The 20,341-nt window shown below is 29.7% G+C and overlaps 1 protein-coding gene and 1 non-coding gene across 2 annotated transcripts; both read left to right on the plus strand.

The window, feature by feature from the left end:
• The first annotated feature begins 10,668 nt into the window (after positions 1-10,668).
• LOC107426396 (eukaryotic translation initiation factor) lies at positions 10,669-16,904 on the plus strand. The gene is made up of 9 exons (XM_025067831.3): positions 10,669-11,169; positions 12,287-12,358; positions 12,586-12,681; positions 12,925-13,152; positions 13,862-13,959; positions 14,434-14,521; positions 14,621-14,971; positions 15,081-15,323; positions 15,403-16,904. The coding sequence occupies exons 1-9, from the start codon at positions 10,969-10,971 to the stop codon at positions 16,459-16,461; spliced, it is 2,436 nt and encodes an 811-aa protein (XP_024923599.2). The 5' UTR covers positions 10,669-10,968; the 3' UTR covers positions 16,462-16,904.
• LOC112489393 (small nucleolar RNA snoR103) lies at positions 11,775-11,879 on the plus strand. The gene has a single exon (XR_003053666.1). It is a non-coding gene; the product is annotated as a small nucleolar RNA snoR103 (small nucleolar RNA).
• Positions 16,905-20,341: the final 3,437 nt, after the last annotated feature.

Below are 20,341 nucleotides of genomic sequence, written 5' to 3' on the forward strand. Positions count from 1 at the left end.
GAGGCAAAGCCGACGCTGTTACATGTCCATAACGTTGACTTTTTTGTATTTTTTTATTGAAGAGTTTTTTTTTGTAAATTGTTTTTAAGAAAAAAACTTAAAAAAACAGAGGAGGCCAAAGGCGATGCTTGTAAATGTCCATTGCATCGGCTTTGGTGCTCTTTTAATTTTTTGATTTTTTACGTATATATTGTTTTTTTTTTTTTCAATGATTTTGTATGTTTTGTTCAAAATCCTTTGTCATTATTTTGTCTAAACTAATTAAAAAAATTTATAAGATGAATGGCAATTACAATAATAAAGGATAATAAGAAAAAAAGAAACATAAAAAAAAGAGGCCAAAGCCAACGCTGTTACATTTCCATAGTATCAGTTTTGGTGTATTTTTTTCGTAAATTTTTTTTTAAAGAAAAAAATTTTAAAAAAAGATAAGGCCAAAGCCGACACTTGTAAATCTCCATAGCGTTAGCTTTGGTTCTCTTTTAATTTTTTGATTTTTTTATGTATATTTTGTTTTGTTTTTTCAATGATTTTGTATGTTTTGTTCAAAATCTTTTATCATTATTTTGTCTATAATCATTTTAAAAAATTAAAAAATAAATGGTAATTACAATAGTGAAGGATAACAAGAAAAAAGAAAAATTAAAAAAAAAAAGGTCAAAACAAACGCTGTTACATGCCCATAGCAACGGCTATGGTGCATTTTGTTAAATTTTTGAATTTTTTGTAAATTTGGTTTTTTTTTTTATGATTTTGTATCTCTTTTTTAAAATCATTTGTCATTATTTTGTCTTAAATCACTAAAAGAATTTACAAGATCAATGAAAATTACAATAGTGAAGGATAATAAGAAAGAAAAAAATTTAAAAAAAGGGAGGGTAAACCTAACACTGCTATGTGTCCATAGCGTCGACTTATTGTATTTTTTAATTAAAGATATTTTTTTCTGTAATTTTTTTTTAAGAAAAAAACTTAAAAAACAAAGGAGGCCAAAGTCAACACTTGTAAATGTCCATAGCATCGACTTTGATTTTGTTTTAATTTTTTTATTTTTTATGTATATTTTTTTTCAGTGATTTTGTATGTTTTGTTCAAGATCCTTTATCAATATTTTGTCCAAAATTATTAAAAAAAATTACAAGTATCAATGAAAATTACAATATTAAAGGAAAACAAGCAAAAAGAAAATAAAAAAAGGGATCAAAACTGACGCTTTTACATGGCAAAAGCATTGGCTTTGGTTTTTTTTGTAATTTTTTGTAAATTACTGTAGTTTTTTTAATGATTTTGTAACTTTTAATTAAAATCCTTAATAATTATTTTGTCTAAAAGTGTTAAAAAAATTTACAACTGTCAATGGAAATTACAATAGTGAAGGATAAGAAGAAAAAAAAATTAATAAAAAAGGGGTCCAACGCCAATGCTTTTTTATGTCAAAAGCATTGGCTTTGATCATTTATTGAATTTTTTGTAGTTTTTGTTACTCTTTTTAATAATTTTGTAACTTTTGATTAAATCGTTTGAAATTATTTTTCTAAAAGTGTTAAAAAAAAAGTTTACAAGCATCAATGACAATTACTATAGCCAAGGATATTAAGAAAAAAATATTTTAAAAAAATGTTGCCAAAGGCGACGCTTTTAAACATAAAAAGCGTTGGCTTTTGTCGTTTTTGTAATTTGTTAGTTTTTTTAAAAAATTTTAATTTTTTTAATGATTTTGTAACTTTGCACTATAATCCTTTGTAATTATTTTGTCTAAAACCATTAAAAAAATTTACAAACATGAATAGAAATTACAATAGTGAAGGATATGAAGAAAAAAATAATTAAAAAAAAAGAGCGGCCAAAGCCGATGCTATTACATGTCAAGAGCATTGGCTTTGGTCCTTTTTTTTTACTTTTTTAACTTTTTTTATAATGTTTGTTAATTATTTTAATGATTTTGTAACTTTTAATTAAAATCTTTTGTAATTATTTTGTCAATAGAAAGCGCAATAGTGAAGGATAAGAAGAAAACAAAATTAATAAAAATGGGTTCAACACCAACGCTTTTTATGTCAAAAGCGTTGGCTTTGATCATTTATTGAATTTTTTGTTTTTTGTTTTTTGTTTTTTTTTTTAGTTTTCTTTACTCTTTTTAATGATTTTGAAACTTTTAATTAAAATTCTTTGTAATTATTTTGTCTAAAAGTGTTAAAAAAAGTTTACAAGCATCAATGACAATTACTAGAGCGAAGGAATTAAGAAAAAAAAAAGATTAAAAAAATGTTCCTAAAGCCGACACTTTTAAATGTGAAACGAGTTGGCTTTTGTCATTTTTTTTTTTTTAGTTTTTTTAATGATTTTGTAACTTTGCACTATAATCGTTTGTAATTATTTTGTCTAAAACCATTAAAAAAATTTACTAGCATCAATGGAAATTACAATAGTGAAAGATGTGAAGAAATAAATGATAAAAAAAAAAAGGTGGCCAAAGCCGACGCTTTTATATATCAAAAGCATTGGCTTTTGGTCAATTTTTTAAAATTTTTGATTTTTTTTTTTTTTGTAAATTTGTTTAGGTTTGTTAATTATTTTGTAACTTTTAATTAAAATATTTTGTAATTATTCTGTATCAAATCGTTAAAAAAAGTTTATAAGGATCAATGGAAATTAATATAGCGAAGGATGTGAAGAAAAAAAAAAAAGGGGTGCCTAAGTCGATGCTTTTACACATCAAAAGCGTTGGCCTTGATTATTTTTCAATTTTTTTCGTTAAATTCTTTTAGTTTTTTTAATAATCTTGTAACTTTTGATTATAATCATTTGTCATTATTTTGTCTAAAATAGTCAAAAATATTTACAAACATGAATAAAAATTACAATAGTGAAGGATATGAAGAGAAAAAAAAATATTTTGTCTAAAATCATTAAAACAATTTACAAGCATCAATAAAAATTACAATAGTGAAGGATATGAAGATAAAAAATTATTAAAAAACATGGATGGCCAAAGCCGACACTTTTACGTGTCAAAAGCATTGGCTTTGGTCTTTTTTTTTCAAAAATTTTGTTTTTTTTGTAAATTTTTTAGTTTTTTTTAATGATTTTATAACTTTTGATTATAATCCTTTATAATTATTTTGTCTAAAATTGTTAAAATAATTTACAATCATCAATGGAAATTACAATAAGGAAGAATAACATGAAAAAAATAAATCAATAAAAAGGCGGCCAAAGCTGACACTTTTAACTGTCAAAAACGACGGATTTTGTGCTTTTTTTAGTTTTTCTTTTTTTAAAATTTTTGATAATTTTTTTAATTATTTTTAGAACTTTTGTTTAAAATCCTTTGTAATTATTTTTTCTAATTTCTCTGTACTTTTACAAGCATTTTTGTACTTTTAGCTTATACACATTGTTTTTATCAATTTTAAGAAACATATTTTTTATCAAAGCCGACGCATTTTACTCCTAAAAACATCAGCTTTTGTCATATGTATAAAAATAAAAAATAAAAAAATTGTCATGGTGTTATACTTGGAGCAACTAGTATACTTGGGTGAGAAACAAAATGTTCAACTAATGTATTTAACATTTTAAATGCAATGTTGCATCAATATAGCTTGAAAATTAATTAAACATTCAATCTTTATCTAGTTTAGACATAATAAATTGTAACAAATTTTAATAAACTATCAATATATAGCTAGGTTTAAATTAATGAGTTTCAATACAGATAATTTTTAAACGGTCCAAATTTGGCGAGGTTTAAAAAACAAATTACGAAGAAAAAAAATTTTGGGGCAAAGCCAATGCTAATTAAATATGCTTGATAGCGTTAGCTTGGCCTTTCTAGTAGAAAAAAAAATGCTGATAATTTTTCAAATTATATAGCAAAGACAACAATTGCACCAAATTAAGAAAATAATTATTTCCACAGATTTTGCAAGATAGTTTTTCACACTCAGGGGGTCATCCCTTCAGCTACTAATGCGGACCTGCAAAACAAAATGTTGAAGACTATAAGGACTACTTTTGAGAAGGCATCAAAGACAAGATATTTCACAAGCATACAGCAGTTATAACTTAGTTTTATACCTATAGAATTAAACATGTCAGATTCAGAACTAGTTTTATACCTATAGAATTAAAACTATCGGATTCAAATTCAAATTCTGATGCATGTTGAGGAATATTCTCTTGTTGTGAGGACCTACATAGAAATCATAATAGTTTGTACATGATATGATTGTTCCGATTGCATAAAATAATAAATAATACAGTTTCTTTTGTTACCAATTTTGAAGGACTGGACAGTTTCTTTTGTTGTGTGATTGTTCAATTTTTCCACATCTATTGCAACGTCTTAGTAGCATTTGTTGCCTTCTCTTTCTCCCTTTTTGATCTTCTTCCACATCCTTTTTCCCTCACTTGAGATGGGTATTTCAAAGTTGTGTCATGAACGTTACTATCTTTTTCAGAAATGCCTCCACTCTTTATGCTACCAACTACGGATTTAATCTTATCAAACAGACTTTGTAGACCATCATTCACAATTACAACTGCCTCTTTGTTTGTTATGGATTTCTCAATGAGTTTTGAAGCAAGTTTGAACATTTTACTTCGCTACATTAACATGGAACCACCTTTTCCAGTTATCTCTACACCTTCTTTATCGGATATTATTTGAGATTTTGCAACTCTAGTACACCTTTTTCATTATATATCGATTTGGTAGAGGAATATTACCAAAAGAATAGCAAAAATGCCAAAATATGTCTACATAGAATTCCTCTAGTCTCAAACTTTTTACAATTATAAGATGCATAGTCCAAAACTTCATCATAAGCAATTTTTCGAACCCTCCAAAACACCTTCATTTGGACAACTCTAGACCATATACATTTTATGTATATCATTTTCATTGACCATTTGTGGCATTGTTACTAAGCTATGCCACAACTCATCTTGAAATTTATAAAAAATCTTGCATGTGTATATCTCAACCATTTGCTTTTCCATCTTGAATGGCAGTTTCAAAACAGGATTCTCATTAATATCAACATGATCAACATCTAAGTCTTCATGATGTTGATGTGCAAGTGCCCTAATAAATCGAAGTATAAAATCCATTAATAAGTTTTTCTTTGAGACGTACTTCTTGAAAAATACATGGGAGCTTTCTACAAGTTGGCTATTTGACATTCTAGCTGATAGAAGCCTATTTTCTTTCAAACTTTTTTGGAAATTCTAATTCCAAAATGCAGTGTTAGAAGTCCTTGTAAAAATCCCTATAAATGATTGTATTTAGATATATAGAAAACTTATGAAGTATGTGCCAACTACAATATCTATGAAATGTATTCGGTAAGCTCTGAGCTACAGGCTTTGTCATTGTAGGATCTTGATCAATGATAATCATCTTTGGGTTGTTTGTAGGCATGCTCTTCTTTAATATCTCAAATAACCAAACAAAAGATTCAGTTCTTTCATCACTTAAGAATGCACATGCAAATACCACTGTTTGACCATGATTGTTAACTCCAATCAAAGGTGCAAATATCATAACATACTGATTAGTGTTGTAAGTTGTATCAAATACCACTACATCACCTAAACATCCTTAAGCTCTTTTACAAACCGAATCAGCCCAAAAACAATGCTTCAATTTACAATCATCATCTACATCTATTTCAAAACAAAAATGATGGATCCTTTTCTTGCTCTGTTAGGAAATATTCCTTCAATAGTTCTGCATCTTGTCCTCGCATTTTATTACGCAACATAGCTTGCTATAGATATCCTTCTTCGTACACCTAATATTCTTTATACCTCTAATTTCAAATTCAAGAATACTTATTTATTTGTGAGCTGCCACATTTGCCGCTGAAAACTGCTAGGTTAGTGATTTTTTTGCTTCAGATACATTATGATGTGACTTCAATAAATGTACTTTCTGAAGGCTTGATAATGGATAACTGTGTTTTTCAACAAATACACTAATGATATATTTCCCCCTTTTTGACATAACCACGGTTAGTTGTGCCTTATAATTATCTTTAGTTATCCCCCGACACCTTTTTTTCTCACTACCCTTTTTTAGAAGATTCTCCTTCTTTAAAACAAACGAATTCTTTTCTTATAACTTCATTGGTATCTTTACATCTCTTTTTGGAATTGCTATGAACACTAAACCCCACCTCTTTTGAATATTCAATGTAAAACTCATCTATCGATAGCAAATCTTGTCCAACCTTTGGTTTAAAGTTTTCCAACACTTGGGAATGTAAACATCATCAATGGCATTCAAACATGACAGCAGTGATATTTCTACATCTCCAAGATAATGATTATTTGCTTCAAACTATGAATAATTCACGTTGCCATATAAAATAATAAAATCAACATATGATCTTTATTAATTTCCATATAATATATTTCAATCCACTTCAAAATCGCACTTATCGGCTACTTATAATTTACATAATATGCTATTAATCATTAATCGAAATTAATGTTTACTTATGCTGCAACCAATTTTAATGTTCTAACATCACCATGTTAATAATGCAGCAAACTATATACATCCATGGAATCAACCCAGTGTTCTATATAGTAACCGCGGTACAAGTGTTCATAACTTTACCTAATTCCTATCTATTGTCGCATTTAATTCATATTGTCAAGCTCACAATACTCAATCATATATTGAAAACATAGATTTTACAACAATGAAGCTCACATGTAAGGGAAGGGATGAAAGCAATCAAAATTAAAAGATGCATGACAATAAAAAAATAAAAATAAAAAGGGTGAAACCTTGGCGTCCTACAATTGGAGCTTCCTCTTCTCCTTTGTCCATGTTTCTTTCTTCTTCTTTTTTTTTCCCTTAAATTAAAAAAAAAAAGGTTCATTAATACACATTGTCAGAATATAAAAATTTTATCTTAAAATCTAACCAGATTATCTTTCATGATTTTCAATACGATACAGGGAACGAAGGGAAAAAAAAAAAAAAAAACGCAATGACTTACAAATACTAAACTTTAACCCCAAGTATGGTATTGATGGCGGCGATATAGGGTTTGTATGCTGATTGGGAAGGATTTGAGATTTTTGAAATGGTCAAGGGATTTTTGAAATGGTCAAGTCGAGCTTCTCACTAAGCTAGAACTTTGGTGAAAAGGGGAGATGAGATGGTGGGTTTGAAAATTTTAAACAGTGAGATTTGTGTGAACAGATGGTGCGCACGGGCAGGAAATGAATAGCGGAAATGTTAAAGAAATATAAAATTTTCTGCAATTATTTCTCACATATGATAGAGAATAGTCTGAGCCGTTCGTGAGACTCCTTGAAATCCAATGGCTATGCATTTCCCCATATGTTTGGACCACATCATTTTAGTTAGGACCGACCTGACTATAGAAAGACTCTCTCTCTCTCTATATATATATATATATATTCCCCTTGTCCTTGAATTATTAAGAGTTTTAGATCATTACTACTATTTCCCATTTCGTAAGTGGTAAAGTTGTCGGAATTTAAATTATTTGGAAATGTGAAAACATTTTTGTATTTGAATAGTTATTAGGAGATCGAAAAGTTGAACATAGGAATCAAATTTTCAAATTTTGAAAAGGTAGCTTAAAAAGTTGTCTCCACATATATAAATTGTTATTTTGAAAATCTCTAGATAAAATAGTTATATGGATTTTTAAAAAGACAATTTACTCTTAATTTGTAGAACAAAACTTAATTAAATTAATTTCAATTTTTTTTGGAAAAAGAATTAATTTCAAGTTTTCAAATTCCTAAAACCTAATCAAACATTACATGAAGAAAATTGATTTTTAATATTTCTCGAAAAATTGAATTTGTAAAGTTAGTTTTCTTTAAAAATTTGATACTTCTCAAATAGGATATAAAAATTTAGTTTTAATATATTTACTAATAACATTCTTACCCTTATATAATATATATATATATATATATATGCTTTTAATTGATTTTAATAATGTCTTTTTTCATGGCCTAACCAAACACCTCACCATAAATTGTTTGGAAACTGATTTTATTTTATTTTTTTATTTATTTTTTTATAAACCATGAACCATACGAGGCCTTAAGTTGCCTCCTAGAAACCATTGTATGCATGGTGTGGCTCACTCTATTATATGCCTTTACACTAATCTACTAAAAGAAAAAAGAAAAGAAAAAGAAAAAAAAAATTGTCAAACCAGTGAATTTTTTCGGTTTGAAAAATATCAAAATTTTGAGGGAATTTAAATATGATTAAGTGAACCCTTAAATGGAAAAGTGAATTAAAAAAATAGACCAATTAAATATTACCATATTTTACCATATCATTTTATCAATAAATTTTATAAATATTTTATAAATTTAACATTCTTGTTAAATTACTTTATGTTTTAAAATTAAATATTGGTTATCTTATAAAATATATAAAATTAATTTATTAAAACATTTAAAATGATACTTTTTTAGAAAAAATCACTTTCACCTTGAATTTATTTGATTGTAAAAAATAGTTTACAGAGCACAATTTTCACTTTTTAAAATTATGAAATAGTGAAAAATTTTTAATTTCCTACTAAATTTAACATTTCTAAAAGGAAAAGAAATCAAAATTTTGACATTTCGTAAAAAGTTCCCCCAAAAAAAAAAAAAAAACTACTTTGAAAATCTCTCCAAAATAAAAAGCCATATCTATTCAAATTAGTTTTATTAGGACAGAGAAAAACAAGCATGATAAAATCCCCCTTTCCAATTTTAAAAAAATATATATATATATATATATATTTATGGCAGAATATCTATTTGATCTAATGTTCTAAACCAAAAGAGGGGGGTAAAAAAGAAAAAAAGCTCAGTCGATAGTGAGAGCCCAACGGCCCAATAATAGATAATTAAGATCCTAATTAATGACGTCAAGATATGCGTGGCGAAACCTAGCAAGTCCAGGCCGTACCATACCGAGTTCGATGAGCAAAAACCAAAGTGTGCTCAGAGAGAAGGGAAGGGAGGCCAAAGCTGACCGCCACGTGTGAGTTTAGGAAGCTGCTGTCGCTTCGACAATCGGTTTGCTGATCAGCACGAGCGCGCCGAACCTTAATAGGAGGCTTCGGTTTCACTAACCGGTAACCGGTTAAAGTTAGGGCAAAATCCCTCGTGCTTGTTAGGAAACCTCGTTGTTCTTTTGGTAACAAAATATGCTTTTTATGGAAACCCGATTCAATTTTTTTTTAAAAAAATTACTTTTTTTCCATGTGAATTACCATTATTGTCCTTGTACAATTCCCATGCTGGATAACATATCTTGATAAGTTGATCATTGGAATTACTTGGAAGTCCTTCCTTTTATAACTAAGTCACAGTGGTACTTCACCAAAATGACATATACTAACTTGGAGGAAAAAAAAAAAAAAAAGCTCAACTTTCTCTGACACACAGTTGAAGTTCAAAAAGTAGCTATTTTCATCATTGCTTTTTGAAAGACGTCTCGAAAGGAAAATAAATAAAATCAAAGTTAATTATACATATGCCAAATACTATATTTACTTTCTAACATTCATTTGCGAATTTAAACGCTTTAGGAATAATGAAGATGAGGATAACTATGAGAACGAGGTCAAAGGAAATGCACAAATATTCAAAAAAATCTACCTTCTTCATCTTTTTGTTTTTGTCCTTTTATTCCTTTGCTGAGACTAAAAACGTATTAGACAAATTTATTGCGCATCTCACCTTGGAAAAAAATTAAAAAAAGACATAAATTGTGTATATTGCTTTTACGATATACTTTCTTAGTCAGAAGAGAAATTCTTGGCATCGAGTTTGGTTTGTAAAAAATTTACCACATTCATGCATGCCAATAATGATCCAAAGAAAGGGTTTATTATGCATGCCAATGAAATTGAGAATTCGAATCTACATATTTTTTTTAGACCATATAAGTAGCTTAATTTAAAATTGTTTTTTTTTTTTAAACCAAAAATGTTTAAACTTAGTTTTGATATATATATATCATATATTATTTATCTTTTATGATTTTTTTTGGTTACTGTACTTGCACATCTCCATGCAAGGAGTAAATACACTATCTCTTTAATGTATTTTTATAAACTAAAGTTAATTACCCTTTTAGAACTCCAAATATAGAAATTTATTGTACTATTTATTCAATTCTCAACCCACAAAATAGCTTTTGTCATGAAAAATTAAAAAAATATTTATTTCAAATTAAAAAATAATAATGAGTTAAAAAGTGATAATGAAAAATAATTAATGCTATATTATAGAATAGTCTAGTAATAAAATTGTTAATTTTTTTCAAAAGTAGATAAAAAAATACAAATCAGAATTTAGAACACAGGTGATTTACAGCTTAACAAACAATAATTTACAATTGTCCATGCTTTAAAAACACATGTTTTATTTTTTTATAACTGAAAAAACGCAAGTTTTAATTAGGAGTGGATATCCTAATCCTAAATAAACTGATTTTTTTTAAATAGCAGGGGTAGATTGGTCAAGAAAAGAAAGAGTATCTAACTAATATCTTATGGAGAAAGGACAACGACGTCATTTACACTCCAAGCAGATATTAACCAATCCCAAAAATACCCAAAAAAAAGAAAAAAAATGAATTAGGAAACCCAACAAGAGCCATTCTCTCTCACAACGAGCGAGGGTTTTTTAAGCCTCTCCACCGGCCTCTTGTACTTCTTCTCTTTTCCATTGCTCTCTCTCTGTCCTCTACAGAAGAGAGAGAATTAACCAAACCTCTCTATCCTCAAAACCCTCTCTCTCATTCTCTCTCTCTCATTCTCTCTCTCTCTTTATCTTTCTCTGAATCAAATCCCATCGATTCGGCGTCTCGCAGCCGCTGAATCTCTTTTTTTTGTCTATCTCTCTCTTCTTTGATCGAACGGCGGAGATTTACTTTTCGGAGTGAAAGATCGAGGTATGCAGCAAGGTGATCAGACGGTGTTGAGCTTGAGACCTGGTGGCGGTCGTGGCAGACTCCTTGGTCCTCGCCTAGACAGCTCCTCTTCCTCTTCTTCTTCCTCGTTGTCTTCGTCTTCGTCTGCCTTTGCTCTCGGTTCCTTTTACTCTGATCCTCTTTTGCGTCCTCATGGCGGTGCTCCTACTAATTTCTCTATAAAGGTATATTATCAAATCTCTGCCTTTTTATCTTGGATCTAGGGTTTTCACGCCCCGTGTCTGTATGTTCATGTTTTCCTGTTTATTGCTCCACGTGGGTATTGATTGTTTTTCTGTTTTTTTTTTTTTTTTTTTCCTTTCAATTTTTTCCTTTCCTTTTTGGTTTGATTTGTGTTTTGAAGGTTGGGTTAGTTTTTAAATTTAGATGGATACTGTATCTTACGCTTTCGATTTATTTATTTGCTTTTTAAACATAAATCGGAGGGTTTTATGAGGTATCGGATCTTGCATTTGGTTATTTGCAATATGTTTACGTTTGATTTGGATCTTCAATAAAATTTTGAATAATATCTCAGCTATTTTGTTTCCCTTATTATCAGTAAATTCTTTCTGTGCTTAAAGGTTTTTACTTTGATTGTTAAATTGCTCAAATTTATTGATTACTTGCTCTCTGCTTCAATGGATTTATATGTATTATTTTCTGGGCTTATTGGGATGAGTCATGACTGCTGGATTATATACTGCTCGTTGGCTATACTGATGTATATGATATTAGCATGGAGTTTGTAAAGAATGGTTGTAGTCGATGTCCTAATTCTTGGTGGGGCGCTTAGTATGTGTACCTGCTGTAAATATGGACAAACAGCTAAGTGTAGGCTTTAGGTGGGCATGCAGTTAGTTTCAGATTGCCCATAAAGGTCCTACAAACATGGAATACCTATATGATTAGATTTTAAAGTAGTCTTAAAAGTAGTTAATTTTATCTGTTATTTTGGCTTTAATAATTTTGCATGTAATGTTCATTTTATTTGTTCATAGAATTCCAACTAACCTCATTACCATTGACTGTGATATCCAAAATATCTTGTATATAATGTACATTACGTTTTTGAGGTATTAAAGGCTTTTGATTACAAAACTTAGTTTTTACCAATTATGCTTATTGATTTCGTTATGTGGTAATTGATGCAAGAGGTGATCTTTTGCAACTCTGCATGTTAATCTTTGCCTATGTTTTGTTCTTGGTGTCTTGTAGAGATTTGTCTATGGGTTGCATGATAGGCATGTAACTAAGGTTATTTTGAAGTTTCTTGATCATTTATACATTTTGTTGTTATAGATTGGAGATTCACGGTTTGAGGGTCGTGAGCGTGTGCGGTACACACGGGACCAGCTACTGCAGCATAGAGAGGTAATGGATTTTTTGTGTGCTTTACTTTAATGCTTAGATCTATGATATTTTAATCATGTGCCTTCTTAGGAAAACCTTTTTTTTTTTTTTTGGGTCAAAACCTGTATATTTGCTGTGTATTAAACCACTTTCTCTAGGTCATTAGTGTGGTATTACATAATCCGACGAGGGTAAGTTATGTTGTCTTTGTCCTGTCAGTTTTTGAATCTGCTTCCTCTTCGTTACAGGTTGGTGACATTCCTGATGAGATTTTAAAAATTAGACGGGAAATCGAAGCTGAATTTCTTGGTGAAGATCAAAACTGGGGACGTGTCGAAACCAATGTATGTTCTTGGACTATATTGCTGCATGCACTTCCGCTTTCAGTATATGGGGATGTTGAATTTCGTGGAACCTCATATATTTTTTCTTTTATATTGCATGTAAAATGTCTTACGGTGGTTGTTGATTGGGTTGTAATAAATTTTTTGATTCATCTTTGGCTTTGTTTTTTTGATGTGTGTTCATATTCTGGTGATTTTGTTGCACACTTAGTCTAAGGTTTTCTTTTTCTTTCCCCTTTTCAGGTACCAAATCAATCTCAGAGTCGTTATTCTGAGCCAGATGATCGTGATTGGCGTGGCCGGTCTGCACAGCTTCCTACCTCTGGAGATGACAGGTCTTGGGAAAACCTACGTGAAAATAAAGAATTTGGTAATAGATTTGATTCCAGACAGCAGGATGCGAATCAATTTAATCGCCAAGACCAACTCAATACCCAATTTGGAAGGACACAGTTGCCTTCTAACCAAGGGGTAATAAATATTTGGGGGAAAAAAAAATGATTTGATCTCTAAACTGCTCTACTTAATTTTTGCTGTTTGCAATTGTTTTATAAAGATCTAATGATTTGAATGTTGCATTTTTCAATGGATTTCTTCTTATTCTTTTATTTTTTGATTTTTTTAATTAATTAGTTAATTAATTAATTATTTATATTTTTTAATGGTAGAATTCCTTTTGTGTTATAGTAGATTTTAAGATAGTTGTCCTTTATTTTGTTGCAGTATCATTGAGTAGTCAATGTGCTTGTTTAATTGCTGGTCGTTATTCATGGTATGGTTTAGCTTCATAGCTTCCTTGCTGATCTAAATTTCTGAACTTTGTCTCAATTGCATTGAACTTGTTTTAGATTTGGTTTATACTTTAATGATTTATGGGTGAAGGTGGTCTTTGTTGTTTATTTGCTGTGGAAATTGTAAACTTCTCATTGCTCATTCCCTGTCTTTAGGTGCCATTTACTCTCTTTTACTCTTAAATCCTATTGTATCTTCTAATTTTGTGACTTAAAATTTAAAGAAGTTTAATTCTTATTCTATAATATTTTTAAATCACTGGGTTAGACATGTGTAACTTCTTAACAGTGTTCTCCTTTTATGCTTTTTAAGTAAACATCTTCATTTGCCTATGTCAATTGGCTATCACTGCATTTCAGTTCTAATGCAATTGTTATGATTATCTCAGGGAGGACCACCTCCTGCTCTTGCCAAGGCTTCAGTGCCATGGTCAGCTAAAAGGGGAAATTTATCTGAGAAGGAGCGTGTTTTGAAGACCGTGAAGGGGTAAATGTCATAAATATCTCAGTATACTTTTGATTTATGCATCTTGAAAAATTATGAATATAAGGTGTTACATCATTTAAATGCTTAATTTTTCAAGACACTGTAATGTGACACCTTTATATGCTTGTGGATCATTCTTTATTTGCCCTCAAGAAATGACTATTTTTTGCTTAAAAATGTTGATATCAAAACATTGTTTGTCGCATGTTATTGGTGGCCTGTTCTTGTATCAGTGATTGTCTACAAAACATTGAGATTTAAACGTTGTTGGCCACGTGGTATTGCTTAAAAATGTTGGGGGTAGAATCTTGCTTCCTCTAGGCTATTGTAATTTATGTTTTCAATAGCCTTGGTCTTAAGAAGCTTTAAAGGTTTAGGGATTTGATATGTGCTGTAAACTGCTACTAATTTTGTTTTGTTTGATTTTTATTGTATTTATGTATTTTTTCAATTTTAATTTTTACAATAATGTAGGATACTGAACAAGCTGACTCCTGAGAAATTTGATCTTCTTAAAGGTCAACTTATTGATTCTGGCATTACATCCGCTGATATCTTAAGGGTAATTCTTTTTAGCACCTTATTAATCAGCTCTTTTTTTCTTTTTTTACTGTTTTACATGTACTGGTGATGGTAGACTTAAAATTTACTTCAATTTCAGGATGTTATTGCACTTATATTTGATAAAGCTGTGCTGGAGCCCACATTTTGCCCCATGTATGCTCTTCTATGTTCCGATCTTAATGCCAAGCTGCCCCCATTTCCATCTGATGAACCAGGTGGGAAGGAAATCACTTTTAAGCGTGTCCTCTTGAATAACTGTCAGGAGGCTTTTGAAGGTGCTGAAAAAATGAGGGAGGAAGTCAGGCAGATGACTGCTCCTGAACAAGAAGGGGAGCGTAGGGACAAAGAGAGATTGGTCAAGCTTCGTACTCTTGGGAACATTCGTTTGATTGGGGAGCTTCTGAAGCAGAAGATGGTACCTGAAAAGATAGTCCATCACATTGTTCAGGTACTTATTTAAGCTCCCTTTTTTCCTGCCCTGACTGACTGAAAATTAGTTTGAAGTTTGTTGAAGGTATTTGAAATTGATATTCATTTCTTGTATAATGTGAAAACAGGAACTTTTAGGGTCTGACGTTAAAACGTGCCCTGCTGAGGAAAATGTTGAGGCCATATGTCAGTTTTTTAACACTATTGGCAAGCAGCTAGATGAGAGCCAGAAATCACGCCGGATAAATGATATGTACTTTAGCCGATTGAAGGAACTGACAACTAACCCTCAATTGGCTCCGAGGCTAAGGTTCATGGTTCGTGATGTTCTGGACTTGCGAGCCAACAATTGGGTTCCGAGACGTGAAGAGGTGGATTTTCACTTAATTTGTTTTTGATGCAATTTTAATTTCCAAGTGCATTTTCTAACCTTCAATATTTTTTTTATAGGTAAAAGCGAAAACCATTACTGAAATACATACAGAGGCTGAAAGGAACCTTGGACTTCGTCCAGGGGCTACTGCAAGCATCAGAAATAATCGTGGTGTTATTTCTGGAGCCCAAGGTAGCACCAGCCCTGGAGGCTTCCTCATCACGAGACCTGGTACAGGTGGTATGATGCCTGGAATGCCAGGAGCAAGGAAGATGCCTGGAATGCCTGGAATAGATAATGATAATTGGGAGGTGCCTAGGAATCGATCGATGCCGCGGGGCGATGGGCCAGTTATGGAGGCTGCTGGCCGTGGTCAGTCATCATTGTTTGGCAAGTCAGCAACAGTTAACGTAAGACTTTTACCTCAGGGTAGTGGTGGATTCATAAGTGGCAAGACTAGTGCCCTATTGCAGGGCAGTGGTGGGCCTCCTGCTCGTTCATCGAACTATGGTGTGGGTACAGAGTTTGCAGCTCAAGTCCCTTTGCCTGCTAAACCTGTTCCTGCTGCGGCAGTGCCTCTGGTTGCTGAGAAACCACGGTTGCCAGAGGCTCCAGCAACAAAATTGAATGAAGATGACCTTCATAAAAAGACGGTCTCTCTTCTTGAGGAATATTTCAGTATCAGGATTTTAGGCGAAGCTCTACAATGCATAGAGGAATTGAAGGCTCCAGCTTACCACCCGGAGGTTGTTAAGGAAGCCATTTCCCTTGCACTGGAGAAAAGTCCACCCTGTATCGAGCCGGTTGTGAGGCTTCTGGACTTCTTGATTTCTAAGAAGGTTGTCACAGCCAGAGACATTGGGACTGGATGTTTGCTTTATGCATCAATGCTGGATGATGTAGGCATTGATGTACCGAAAGCACCAAATAATTTTGGTGAAATTATAGGGAATTTACTCTTGATTGGTGCTTTGGATTTTAAAGTGGTGAAAGAGGTTCTCAAGAAGGTGGAAGATGATCGTTTCCAGAAAGCTATATTTGAAGCAGGAATGCGGATTATTAGCGCTAGTCCATCAGGGCAGGGTGTACTGGAATCACAAGCATCTGATATTGATGCCTGCCGGAGTATGCTCTAGAAAGTCATAAATTATCCATGCGACGGGTACTCAGTTTCTGTAACCATGTGAACTTGTGGTTCTCCTTTTTTTTTTTTTTTTTTTTTTTTTTTTTTGGTGTCTTTTCTTCTCACATCCCTGCAATGACCTTTTCCTTCTTCCCCTGTTTGAGATGAGGGAGTTGTATTACAGTATGTGATAAGGTGGAGCTTCCAAGAACGAAGGTAATTTTTATTGAGTTGTATATTTTTTCGAGGTAATAGCCGTCGTGTGTTTGTTGAGGAAAGAAAATGAAAAACATAACGCAAATGGATTTTGGTCTCGGGTGTGGCCTAACGATGTGCCAAATTTCCTCGAGAAGAGTCGCCCTTAAAGGGGATCCAGTTGTTTTGTACTTGATTAGTTTTTGTTTTTTTATCATTTTTTATTTTGTCTACCGAGTATAATTTAGTTCATTGTTAAAACTGTCTAGTTCATAAATGCCATGTTTTTTTTTTTTTTTACGTTCCACTACAAAAGGAAATCATCTGCTTTTATTGTGCTACCTTATCTGAATTTAGTCTACGAAACAGTTTGTGGAATGTCATTCGTGTATCTTATGCTTTTTTCACCAAATGCAAACGCATTGCAACTTGGAATTGTTTTTTAAGTATCATATGGTCAGGCACGGTGAAACTGACATTTAGCTTCCGTGGTGTATGTATCATCCATACGATTGATAGCAGTGTTTTTCAAAGTGCACTTCTGATTTAAGCAAATTTATAAATTATAAAAAATGGTTTTGAAATTTTTAATAGAGAAATTGTATAAAGCCCCTTGGAACATTTTGGGTTTATCAATTGCTCCTTCGAACTAAATCAGTGGCCGATAAATGTGTAAATGGTAAATGGTAAAATTCTAATAAGTTTATCGATGATGCTAGAGGCACTTGCTAGATAATTTACTAAATAAATAATGTGGTAAAATGATTAGTATTATTTTATCGATTTGAGTATCTAATTGTATATATTTTTTACATTTATTTATCCATATCTAATTTTTATATATTTGTCAACCAATAAAATAATTGACATATCATTTTTGCCACAAATTTTGGTAAATTATTTGGTAAACATTTTTGGCATTGTAGCATATGTTTATTATGCTCTGTCTCATTGGTCGCATTTTTCTAACATTTTTAAAGCGAAGTTAACAAGTTTAAATAATTTAATTTGATCAATATATATTATATCTTTTTTTGGATATTGATGGTAGGGAATTGGAGCGTAGATGATTTATGTTGAGCATGATTTAAATTATCCGTAATTTCTAATTTTTTAAGATGTTGAAATAAAATTTAGATTTCAAATGGAAATAAATAGAATTTTCATAATATCTATCGAAATTTTTAAAATTTTGCCAAAATTTTCATGGAAATTTCTATAAAAATATCCACATCAAATCCTTAACAATTTAGTTAAGAAATCTATAATTTCTATGGAAAATTTTGAATTTTCCATGAAATTTTGAAAATATCCACGAACTTTTTCTTTTTTTAAATTTTTTTTAAGAAAATTTATAAATATTATTGATATTTAGTAATTTTTTTTTATTAAATTAACTTCATTGATAGGTTTTTTTACCCTTTAATTACCTTTTAAATATTTAATAATATAAACAAAATAGAATGAATTGAATTGAATAACATTTATAAGTTTTATTTATTGAATTTTGATAAAGCAAAAATACAAAGATTGTGGCCAAAGGGAACTTTAATAAATTATTTGAATTAGAAGTTAGAAGAGGTAGTGGTAAAAGGGAATCATCAAATCAAGAAGTTGGATTAAGCTCATTTATTGATGAACAATATTACATACATGGAACATAAGATGAAGATTATGGAAGTAGAGATGCAGATCAAGGAATCGGTACTGTTGGAAAAGACTATATACGTAAAGAGAAATCTATAAGGGAGATGTCACAATAAGAAAATAATTCGATTTTTATGAATTTTAGATCAATAAGGGTTGGAATTCATTTTCATAACCCTTATTCAATGGATATTTATGGAATATCATCAACTAGCAACCCATGGGTATCATCTCAAACTCAACTATCGGAGAGTAGTAATTATGCACATAGTCAACAAATAATGCAAGATCCATATAATTGACATATTAATAATTATATGCAAAATTATCGGGAAAATACATTTTTTCATAACCAATTATCACATTTTACATCTCATAATTAAAATGAGGAAGAGATCAATGATTTTCAACCACCTAGAAGTTCTATGTGGTATTAAGATGATATTTATGAAATACAATGTAATTGTAATAATCTTTTTATATATTTTAGTTAATAAATAATTTTATCAAATATGTATTTTTGATATATTTTTATTAATAATAATTTATCTATGGTCATTAATGCTTATTATAAATCAATTGACTAAGAAATATATAACATCCATTTAATATTTTAGCAAGTTTTATAATCAATTTGATAATTGATGGATTAAATAAGCTAATTCTAAAGTTTCAATAAAAATTTCCATTTTAAAAAATAAATTTTCATCAATTTTTATAATTTTTTATCGATATTCGATACTTTCTGATATTTTCATAAAAATTTCCGTATTTTAAACTCTTGATATTTCCATTGATACCGATATTTTGAACCTTGATGTGGAGAACAATGAACTTTTCCATTGATTATCCTCAAAGCGACTCTGATCAATATAAATTAAAAACAAAATTAGTGTTGGTAAGAGTAAAGCTCAAAGTTTCGGTATCGATAGAAAATATTGAGGGTTTAAAATATAAAAATATCCATAGAAATATTGAAAATTATCGAATATCAATAAAAAATTATAAAAAAAATAATAAAACTTGATAAAAATTTATTTTAAAAAATAGAAATTTTTATTAAAATTTTAGAATTAGCTTTTTTAATTAATTAGTTATTAAATTGATTATTAAAATTGCAAAAATATTGATTGAATATTATATTTCTCCAAATCAATCAATTTTTAATAAACGTTAATAGCTAAAAATATATCATTATTAATAAAAAATAAAGAAAAGTACATATTTAATAAAATTATTTATTAATTGATATATATATATATATATATGTATATAACAATTATTACAATTATATCATATTTTATAATTGTCATTTCAATACTATAAAGAATTTCTGAATGGTTGAGAATTGTTTGTATCTTTCTCATTTTCATTTTAAAATATAAAATATAAGAAATAATTATTAAAAGATCTCTTTCATAATTTTGCATATAGTTTTTAATATCCCATCAATATGAATATTTGAGAGTTAAGTTTGCATGTATCGAATACCATCGATACCAAAGTTTTGAGCCTTGGGTTGCAAAAATATATTTTCTGTATATCTTTCAATTTTTGTCTACGATATAATTTTTATGTACTTTATAATATTTATATAGATATTAAATTTATTATTATAGAAAAATAATAACAGTTAGGTAAACTTATAACTAGTGATACTATTTTTTCTAAGATATGATAAATAAACTTATATAATATAATTTTAAATATTGTTTGTTAAATGTGAATTTTTTATTTTTATTTGCTTAATTATCTGAAGATAATTAAAAGGTAAATATATATATATATATATATATATATATAACTAACATTAATTTAGCAAAAAGTTTTACTAAACATCAGCAATATTTATAAAATTTTTTGATAAAAAATTTAACATAAATACAAAGATATTTTCAAAATTTACATGGAAATTTATAGAAATATTCATAGAAATTATAGATTTTTTAACCAAATTATGAAAGATTTGATGTGAACATTATGATAGAAACTTTTATGAAAATTATGTAGAAATATCAACATTTTGATGAATATTATGAAAATTATAACCG

This window comes from Ziziphus jujuba, chromosome 1 (assembly GCF_031755915.1).
Source record: "Ziziphus jujuba cultivar Dongzao chromosome 1, ASM3175591v1".
Classification (NCBI taxonomy): domain Eukaryota; kingdom Viridiplantae; phylum Streptophyta; class Magnoliopsida; order Rosales; family Rhamnaceae; genus Ziziphus; species Ziziphus jujuba.